The sequence below is a fragment of the Dipodomys ordii genome, unplaced genomic scaffold, assembly GCF_000151885.1.
Source record: "Dipodomys ordii isolate 6190 unplaced genomic scaffold, Dord_2.0 Scaffold10, whole genome shotgun sequence".
NCBI classification, from domain to species: domain Eukaryota; kingdom Metazoa; phylum Chordata; class Mammalia; order Rodentia; family Heteromyidae; genus Dipodomys; species Dipodomys ordii.
In genome coordinates this window covers 20,441,057-20,451,351 of record NW_012267226.1, presented here as the reverse complement: position 1 = coordinate 20,451,351, position 10,295 = coordinate 20,441,057, and the positions used below count along the sequence as shown (strand labels likewise).

Sequence of the window (10,295 nt, the reverse complement as noted above, 5' to 3'; positions counted from 1 at the left end):
GGGCGCAGGCCGGAGGGCGGGGGCCGCCCGGGGCCCCTCCAGGCTGGCTGAAGCCTGAGGTCCGCGGACCACCGTCACCCTGGCCCGGTCACCCTGTGCCCTCCGGCCACAGCCCGAGGAGCTCGGCCTCGGTGACCGCCCGGGCCTGTCCGCGGCTCCCTGTCTGAGATCTCGGTGAGAGGACGCGCAGGGAGCCCCCCCCACACACACCCCTGGCCTCAGCCTGCCCCGTGACGAGGTCAGCCTGGGCTGGGAGCTCAGGCCGAGGCCATGCTGTGTCCATGCAGCGGCTCTGAGCGCCCCCCTCCATCCTAACTACATCCCCTCCCACTGCCCCAAGATGGACACCGCCCCCCCTCAGCCTCAACCTCCAGCCCTGCCTGCCCCACCAAAGGTCCCTTGCCAGAGGATACCCTTCCAGATGGGTGCCCACCGGCCCCAGCTCCCCCACAGTCAGGCTGAGATTCTAATCCAACCCCCAGAGCTGGGGTCCCAGGGACCAGGGTCTGCGCACCAGAGCCTCAGGAGACACCCATGTGCTCCCTCAGACACAAGGCGTGCTCAGCCTGAGCCACACAAACACCATTACACACGCTCTGTCTCACATTACTGTCACAAGCACGGGCTGCAGCCTCCTCTCCTCCTTACGCACTCACCCAGGCACACAGGGGCCTTTCCACTCAGCCCCCAGGAGAGACGGAAAAAGTCAGCCTCCTCGCTGGAGGCTGGTGACTCACACTTGTAATCCTAGCCACTCAGGAGGCTGAGATCTGAGCATCTCAGTTTGAATCCAGCCCAGGCAGAAAAATTCATGAGACTTTACCTCCAATGAAACCACCAAAAAGCTAGAAATGGAGCTGTGGTTCAAGTGGTAGAACAAACAACTTTAAGTGAAAAACACAAAGGAGAGTATGAATGAGGCCCTGAGTTCAAGCCCCAGGACAAAAAAAAAAATTTTTTTTAATGAATTAAAAGGCAGCCTCTGAAGAGAAATAAAGAGGGAAATTTTCCAACAGTCCCCTACCCGTTGCCTTACTGTATATACATTCAGCCCATCGCACACAGGCAGGAAACTTACTCCCCTGCTAAAGGAAAACGGAAGAACCAAATAAGGCCAAATGAAACATGGGAGGCTTTAAAAATCAAAACAGTCCTCAGGAAGAGTGATTCATTAGTTTGGACACTGTGGTGGCCAGCTGGGCAGATCCAGACAGAGAGAGAGAGACTGAAAGGAAGAGAGAGACAGGGCTACCAGTACACATACCAGGAAGTGGGGATGAGGGAGCCTTCATCCCCGCACTACTTCCTTTGAGCTTTTATCCGTCAAGATCTTTGCCAGAACAGAACGCTTGCAGGCTTCCCTCCCAATGTACAGAAGGGATAACTGATAACTGGCTGGGAGAAGAAACCTGATGTCCTGTATCCCAGACAGAGGCCACTACACCATTCCCTGCCAACACTTTACCCAGCCCACACCCAGGCCCTGCCCACCAGGGAGGGGCTTTGGAAGTAATGGCACTTAGCAAGAGCTGGCAGCACATGGTGGGGGTGGATGGGGACCGACTGTCTAGACGGCCTGGTCCCTGAGCTGTGTGGCTTTCGAGGACCTCCTCCACTTAACTTCCCTCCCGGATCTTTCATGTGGTTTGGCGCTGTGGTCCAGGGTGGGGCGGCTTAGACCCCAGATTGAGACACCACCCCGGTTTTTTGGGGTCATATTCCCAGCTCCCCACTTGGCTCTGTAGAGAAGAGGGTAACAAGGGATGTGCCAGGAAGCCCTGGTACAGGGGTGGATCGAGGTCGCCCACACCCTCCGCTCCCATGTTCATAGCTCCAGGCTAAAGGATGGCATCTGCTTTCTGCCAGCCTTCCCCCCTCCCTGGCACGGGCATTTCTCTGCAAGAAGAGCCTGTCACTGCCATCTCTGCTTGTCATGAAGTGTGTCTCTCCAAGTTGCCAACAGCTGGGCACAGTGCCCAGAATGATGCTTCTGGGCCAGCCGGAGCAGGCTCCTGTAATTCCCCAGATATCCCTCTTTATTTTTGATTTTTTTTTACAAAGAAGAGGGTCCCCTCCATAAGGGCAGATAAGAGGGTCCCCTCCTGTGCTGGGGATAAAATCCAGGGCCTTCTGCACACCTGGCAAGCAGCAAGGGTGCTGCTTACACTGCGTTACACCCCCAGCCCTAAGCGGTCCTTTTGTACACATGCCCACAGGTAGGCACATAGCCAGTGAGCTCTTGTATATACACCGCAGTGCACACAGAGACATTCTGGTGCCATCAGGCCTGGGGTTACCACCAGCAGCCATTCGAACATGCTGATCCATAAACATCAGACACAAATAAGCAGAGAGATACACAAGTCCCAAGTCACGGAAACATCCGGAGATACATAAACACACTCCAGTTACACAGGCGCACAGAGATGGCACACGCACCCCCCAGTCACCCAGTTTCCAAGGCAACGAACTCCCAAGAATGTCCGGAGTGAGGCCAGGCAGGGCCGGCTCGGTGCCTTGCTCCAGAGATGAGACAAGGAAAACCCTCAGCTCCTGGAGCCCAGGAGGGGGAGGGCTGGGGAGGAGAACACCCATTCCTTTGTGCCTCCGCCTACCCCTCCACAGGCTGCCAAGCTTTGGAGACAGGCGAGCCCAGACAAGAAGGCTGGGGTAGGGTGGGGGGCAAAGGGAGTTTAGGGTCAGAAGAGAGTGGGAGGGTCCATACTTGGCAGGGTGGGCTTCTGGCTGGGGAAGAAGGGAGCTACTGAGGCCACAGGAAATACTTAAGAATTTCATGGTGGCCTCAGGCCCGCCCTCTCTCAGGGAGCTAAATGATGGGAAGATGGGACAAGAGAGATATAAATGTCACAGGCTCCTGCACCATACACAAAGCAAGAATGCCCGTACCCACGGAAGCCGGGAAGTAAAGGCCTAACCACCTCTGAATTTTGCCTGGCCCCTTTTCTTTGTTGCTCTGTGTCCCACCTGGGTGCACCCAAACCCGGCAGTATACACTGGCTCTGAGACCCTCAGGAAGCACATGGCATGGCAGCCAAAGCCCCTACCAGAGACCCTAGCCTCAGAGAAGGCACGGCTTTCCTGCTACTGTCCACTGACCTGCCTCTGAGAAGGTGGTTATCTACTCTCATCTCTACCCTAAGGCCAGGAGGAAATCGGGAGGCCTGGTTAGTTCCCAGGCCAGCTGTGAAGTACATGGTATTTAAAGATTCTAAGGGGCAGGCACTGGTGGCTCACAACTGCAATCCTAGCTACTCTGAGCATCATGGTTCAAAGCCAGCCTGGGGAGAAAAAGTCTGTGAGAATCTTATCTCTACTAAACTACCAAGAAAGCCAGAAGTAGAGCTGTGGCTCAAAGGTAGAGCATTAAGTGCCTAGGCCCTGAGTTCAAACCCTGGGTCTGACACCAAAAAAATAAATAAATAAATAACAAAAACTCTAAGGGATGTGACAAGGATATGGGAGACAATGGAGTGGGTGGTATTTACTCTGCATGAGGACTTACACACACACACACACATAGATGTTCAGCCAGTGAGCATCCAGAAAACAATGGCACCTTTAGCCTTCATGCTCAGAGCCAGGTACGGCCCCAAGCTCCTGTCACCACACCAACTAGACCTCCAGCCCCATCATGTCGGCTCTTCCCATCCCCTAACGGGCCATCCATTCACTGTGTGAATTGATGCCGTGCCATGTTTCCAGGGGAACACACCTGGCCAGTCAAAGTGCCACCTGACCTATCGTTTATCTGCCTGGTAACCATAGTAATTAGGGGCTTTTTCTTCATGACAGAATGGCCTGGTGCTTTAGGAAACAGAATGGCGGCCATATTCATGACCCAAAAGCTACTGCCTACAGTTCTGCAGCAGAAGCAACGTGTCCTCCAATCTTGCCACCACACTCGGCCCATATCCATCCCCACAGGCCGGCCGTCAGCCTCTACAGTGACTGCAAACACACCTCCCTTTGGGCATCTTGGAACACCACGGATCCCCGCTAGCTATGGTTTTCCCGGCTCTTTCCCTGGAACAGCCACACCGCACCCAGGTCCTCTGCCAGCAGGGATTGGACCGGCTTCTTCCCCTGAGATGTGGGGAGGCAGGGTGAGGACCATATAGACAAGAAACACAGATGGAAGACAAGTTGGGAGCAGGAGATTTTTGAGATGAGCTTATATCCAGAAGCACCTGAGTGTGGCCACTCAGAGAGTTACCATGGCAACCACCACGATAGGCTTCCCCCTCCCCAACATGCACAGGCTTTGAAACAGTGATTCCCCCCTTCTCAGTGGGGAGGGGAGCGGGAAGTACAGAACCTTACCCTGAGTGAGCCGGGTAGGCTGCCGGACAGGAAGCCCATCAATCGTGCACACATTGCCACAAGGGTAGAGGGTGAGGGTCCCCCGCACGTTCTCGATGTAACAGTGCTCTGGAGCCAAGCCTGGGCCCTGCAGGGAGATATCCCGGGCTGCAGAGCCAATCACTGTCCGCCCTAGAGACAAGAGGCACAGGAGTCAGACAGGCCCTCCAGGCTGAGAAGACAACTAGAGTGAGGTGGAAATCAATGTCCACCTCTCACTCCGGGGTAATCTCTGTCCACCACGGAGAATGGGAGGGTCAGGAGCGACGCCACAGGAAGCAGAGTCATGATGGCAAAGAGGGAGGACCTTTTTTCCTCAGCCCTACATGGGTCTCCTAGCTACCTTTCCTTGTTTTGTTTTGTTTTTGTTTTGCCAATCCTAGGGCTTGAACTCAGGGCCTGGATGTGCTGTCCCTGAGCTTCTTTTATTCAAGGCAAGCACTCCACTACTTGAGCCACAGAGCCATTTCCGGCTTTTTCTGTGTATGTGGTACTGAGGACTCGAACCCAGGGCTTCATGCAAATACTCTACCACTAAGCCACATTCCCAGTCCCCTTGGGCTCTTTATCCCCTCTGTGGATACCCCCCCTCTTCTCTTCTAAATCAATCTCTCCTCCTTTTCCTTTCTGCCACTGGGGATCCATCCCTCCCCTTTCTTACTCCCTCTCCCTCTACTGTGGTTTCTCTCCTCCATGGCTCCCTGGCAGAGCCCCCTGGGACTGGTATTTGGAGAATGTGGAGAATGTAGCATCACCCAGGCAACAGGTGCAGCCAGGACCAGAGGGGGAGGGCAGAGCCATGCCAGGGTCTCCTCTTGGGGGATCATGCCCCCACCCCGTCACTCCCTTCCCGGTGGCCAGTCCATCACCCATGCCCCCTGTCCCCCTCCAGTGGAGCCCCTCTCTTCTTGGTCACACAGGTTGCCAAGAGCAATGTGCTCTCCTGTTTGTCTCAGCACTCCCCTCCTGGTTTCTAAACTGATTTTTAATCCCAATCATGGAGCCAGATTAAATGCTAGAGGAGACAGGCGGCCAGGGAGGCAGAGACAATGCAAGCATTACTGCAGGAGGGCCCCCCACTCGCAGAGGCCTGGCCTTGGGGGACTGGAATGGGGGGGTGGCATGCATGTCTCCGCTCACCTTCCTCCAGCGGCAGGAGAGTGATGGCGGTGCTGAGTCTTCCACTGCCCAAGCTCACCAGATGGGGCTTGTCGGTCTGCACTTTCAGCCCTTTGCCTGTCTCAATCAGATCCAAGGGTCCTTTCTGCAGGGAGCAGGGGGGTTGGAGGGAGGGGATGAGCATCATTAGAGACTGAGCGAGCACCCTACCAACCCAGGCCCAGTCACATCAGCACTCTCTCAGCCCTTGTTCCTCTCCAAAGGGTGCTGAGGTGGCTGAAAGGCTTAGCACAAAAAAATCTTAACCAGAGCATTATTCCACTAAATTGTAATTAGATCTGAATCTAGGCCACTAACTCATCCTGCTGGATTTATTTCAAGATTTGGCTCAACTGACCCTTTTTGTCTAGCAAAACAGAAACAAGGAGCGAGCGAGAGAGAGAGAGGTGGTAGAAGCATGGGGCAAGGAGGAGGGGTACCATGGAGGAGGGCCAGTCTGGCTCCTTGCTGGGACTCTATCCATGCGCCTGCAGCCTGTCCCTGATAAACTAACTGTAAGAGCGGTGGGAGGTGGGTGTCAGGGGCTCATGTCTGCAACCCTAGCTACTCAGAGGCTGAGATCTGAGGATCATGGTTTGAAGCTAGCCCTGGCAGGAAAGTTCATGAGACTTTTCTTTTCTTTTCTTTTGTTGTCGGTCATGGGGCTTGAACTCTGGGCTTGAGTGCTGTCCCTCAGCTCTTCAGCTCAAGGTGAGCGCTCTACCTCTTGAGCCACAGCGCCACTTCCGGTTTTCTAGTGGATAAGAGTCTCATGGAGGGCTGGGAAGGTGGCTCAGCGGTAGAGTGCTTGCCTTGCATGCCTGAGGGCCTGGGTTCGATTCCTCAGCACTTAAGAAAAAAGAAAAAAGCTGGAAGTGGCGCTGTGGCTCAAGTGGTAAAGCGTTAGCCTTGAGCTGACGAGCTGAGGGACAGCGCCCAGGCCCAGAGTTCGGGCCCCACGACTGGACCCAAAAAAAAAAAAAAAAAAAGAGTCTCATGGACTTTCCTGCCCAGACTGGCTTTGAACCACGATCCTCAGATCTCAGAGTCCTGAGTAGCTAGGATTAGGATTATAGGCCTGAGCCACAGGCGCCCTTCTGAGACTTTTCTCTCCAATTAATCACCAAAAGAGCAGGAAGTGGCTCATTTGGTAGAGCACTAGCCTTGAGCATAAAAGCTCAGGGACTAAGTTCAAGCCCAGGAATGGCACACAAAAATAAAATAAAAACGAGAGGTGGAAACATGGATCCAGGAGAGTGGTGCTGGCCTGGACAGTCTGTAAACCACTTTCGGACTTTCAAAGGAGAGTTTCTGGCTGAGTCAATTAGCTTGATTCAAATGAAGACTCATCTATTCATAGGCTGGGGACTAGGGAAGGGCAGAGGGGCTGGCTGCTGCCCCATCCTTGAGCTGGCACCACAGATAGAACTAAATCCCTCCTCACCAGCACCTTACCCCCCGGCCCCAACACCACACACCTGCACCACAGCCTGGGGCTTGCATCCGGGGCTTCCCTGGCTTCTGCTGCGTGTGTCCATGGTCCTAGGCCTCCAGAGTTCCTGGGGACACAACGTAAAGCAGCTGAGGTGGGGGAAGCAGGTAGAAGAGGAGCAGTGCTCCTCAGGACATGGGCAGCACCAGCCGCTGTCATTCCCCAGCATGCTCGTGCCAAAGGAAAAGGAGAGGCAGCTTGGGAGCTTGGTTGGGGGAGGGGGGGCACCGCATCTCTTCCCACAGCATGGCAATCACACCATACCAGCCTGGTAGGGTTGTACACACAGCCCTACCCTGGCTTTGGTGTTTTTCTGCTCTTTGCTATCCAGAGCCCAGATTTTAGTTGAAGACCCTCCTCAGCCATCTTGATGGAGTCTTAATCAGGGTGAGGGAAATCAATTTTCATGGCGAGAGCAAACTCCAGGCAAGTCCCTCCAAGAACATGGGTAGAGACAACTCCCCCAGGGTTTAGCCAGGGCTAAATAGGAGTTTCCTCTCCCAATCTGTCTTCTCTTTACCCTTTGTCTCTTTTCCCAGGGGCCTTAGGATGATGCCTTCTTAAAGAAGACACGGAGGAAAAACCAGGCCTTCTCTGAGTAGCTCAACTCCTACACTTTTTCTTCCCCCAGGAAGCAACCCCAACCCAATCAACAAAACAGTCTGGTGCTGGTGGCTTAGGCTTCTAATCCTAGCTACTCAGGAGGCTGAGATATAAGGATCATGGTTCAAAGCCAGCCTGGGAAGGAAAGTCTGTGAGACTCTTATTTCCGATTAACTACCAGAAAACCAGAAATAAAGCTGTGGCTCAGGTGGTAGAGTTTTGAGCAAAAGACCTAGGGACAGTGCCCAGGCCTGAATTCAAGCCTATGACCAACAATAAAAACAAACAACAACTTAAAAAAAAAAAACAAAACAAAACAAGGGCTGGGAAGGTGGCTCAATGGTAGAGCGCTTGCCTTGCATGCCTGAGGCCCTGGGTTCGACTCCTCAGCACTACATAAGCAAAAAGAAAAAAGACGGAAGTGGCGCTGTGGCTCAAGTGGTAGAGCACTAGCCTTGAGCTGAAGAACTGAGGGACAGCGCCCAGGCCCAGAGTTCAGGCCCCACGACTGGACCCAAAAAAGAAAAAAGCAAAATAATCTCAGTGATGACTCCTAGGAACACAAGATTCTTGAGCTCTCCCCTGGCCTGGTGCTGGAGGAAGCTTAGTCCCTACAGCCAGGAGTAAGATGGATCCCAGCAACACAACCTGAGCCTCCCTCCCACCCATCCACCCACCACTCTAATTCATTCCTCTTTCCCAGGCTCAGATTTTTTTTTTTTTTGAGCCTGAGAAATGTAAGGAAAGAACTGTGTGCACTCATGTGTGCACACGCGCCTCTCCCTGGCCTTGGTTGGAGGTGAGAAACTCCCCACTGCCTGCTGGAATGCTATGGGAGTTGCTGAGGGCTGAGGTAAATCCAGGCAGGCAGGCTTCCCTCCACTTTCTCTTCCAGCTGTCTGTCAAGTGACTGGCAGAGGAAGTTGTGGCAGGAACCAGCATTCCAAGGAGCGTCTGCCCCCGGCAGTGGATCCCAAGGGCCTGAGCCCTAGAGTTACTAAATTTACCCTCCCTACTTCCACCCTTCCGGGCCTGGACTGACTGCATCATCTCCGTCACCATTTCCACCCAAGCTGGAGGAAGAGAAGCCGGAATAGTGCTTGGGACCCACCCTAAGACTGCCTGGGAAGAGAAAAGGCAAAGGCTATTAACCCATACCAAACCCTGAGCTGGCCTGGCACTGCCCCAAGAACCCTGTCTTGAGAGAAGAAATTCCAGGGAGAACAGGTGCCTGTGGCTCACGCTGTAATCCTAGCTACTCAGGAGGCTGACATCTGAGGATCAAAGTTCGAAGCCAACTTAAGCAAGAAAATCCGTGAGCCCCTTGGTTTTAATGAACCAGAAAAAAGCTGGAAATGGAGCAGTGGCTCAAGAAGCCTTGCGCACAAATGCTCAGGGACAGTGCCCAGCCCCCTGCTCCCCCCCCCCAAAAAAAAAGGACAGGTGGGTGCATGCACACACACGTTTCCAGGGAGAGTTGTACTGTTTCCTTAAGATTCAGGGAAACCCCTCAGCCTTTTTCTAAAGGAGAAGAGACAAGAGAGTGGGTTGGGATTGGGAAGTTTATGTAAAAAGAGTGGGAAAGAAAAAAAATCATAATAGTGGGGAAGAAAAGACAGTTTCCATTAGTAGAAAATGTTTGGGATGTGGGAGCGTTAAATTCTATTCATTAGCTGCAATTATTATTTATTAGCTGTAATATTTTGGGCAAGTTATTTAATTTCTCTCATTGTCAAGTATATCTCCTATAAAACTATAATAATAACAATAATAATTTAATTGGCTGACTCAGTATTTGCCCGAGCCAGGAGTGCAACAGGGGCAACTCTAGGCATGAGATTTCTTTGGGGGAATGTGTGTGGCAGAAATATTCTAGAATTAAATTGTGATGGTGGTTGCACAGCTCTGTATCATTGCACACTTAAAGTACGTGGATTTGATGGTCTATAAGTTATACCTCTGCAAGCTGTTAGTTATGGAAGGATTCAGGGAGTATACCTATCGTCTCTCTAAGGAGTGCAAAGCACTATGAAGACGCTGGGTGATGTCTGTCTGGGGCTGGGTTTCTTCATTGTCACACTGGATTTTGGTCACTTTCGATGAGGTTGAGGGCACAGCACAGGGGTGATGGAGGAGAGGACGGAGGAGAATCCCGAGGGTTGAAGGAGAGGGAGTGATAAGGAGAGAGGTGTGGGGAGCAGATAAGAGGAGGTGTTCCACTGGGAGGTGTGAGTTTGCGCCCGGCTCCGAAACCTAATCCACCGTAAAGCAAGAGGACACCAGGCCTGTCGCTGGCCCGTTGCTGGGACCCGGGCCCTGCCCCGCGGTGCACCCCCTACCCCCCAAACCCCGCTAGCGGGTCCGCTCGTCCCCGGGGCGGTCACCCACCTCCCTCCCGGGCTGCAATTACCCCGCCCGCCCGGGCCTCCGCGGCCCGCCCCACGGCCAAAAAAAGGCCTCTGTGGTGCCCGCCCGCAGGGCCGGGCGCTCCCGAGCCCTGGGGGCCCCTGGGGTAGGGGAAGGGGGGGTCCCGCGAGGCCGGGCTCCCGCAGCGCACCCCCCAGTTCCGCGGACCTCCTGTCCCCAGCGCCTTGGCCGAGGGGGGCGTCCGGGGCTCCCGCAGGCTCCCAAGGCGGTCCCCGGCCCCCAGCCCGCCCCGCGG

General features: G+C 54.0%; 1 protein-coding gene across 1 annotated transcript in view; it reads right to left on the bottom strand.

The window, feature by feature from the left end:
• Phldb1 (pleckstrin homology-like domain, family B, member 1) overlaps window positions 1–7,095 on the bottom strand; it is a 29,151-nt gene extending 22,056 nt beyond the window's left edge. Inside the window, exons 1-3 of the mRNA XM_013009497.1 lie at window positions 7,017–7,095; window positions 5,521–5,644; window positions 4,342–4,512 (exon numbers count right to left, since the gene is read on the bottom strand). Coding sequence (XP_012864951.1) covers window positions 4,342–4,512; window positions 5,521–5,644; window positions 7,017–7,076 — 355 coding nt within the window. The 5' untranslated portion in view covers window positions 7,077–7,095. The remainder of the gene's footprint in view (window positions 1–4,341; window positions 4,513–5,520; window positions 5,645–7,016) is intronic.
• Between the last annotated feature and the right edge of the window lie 3,200 nt (window positions 7,096–10,295).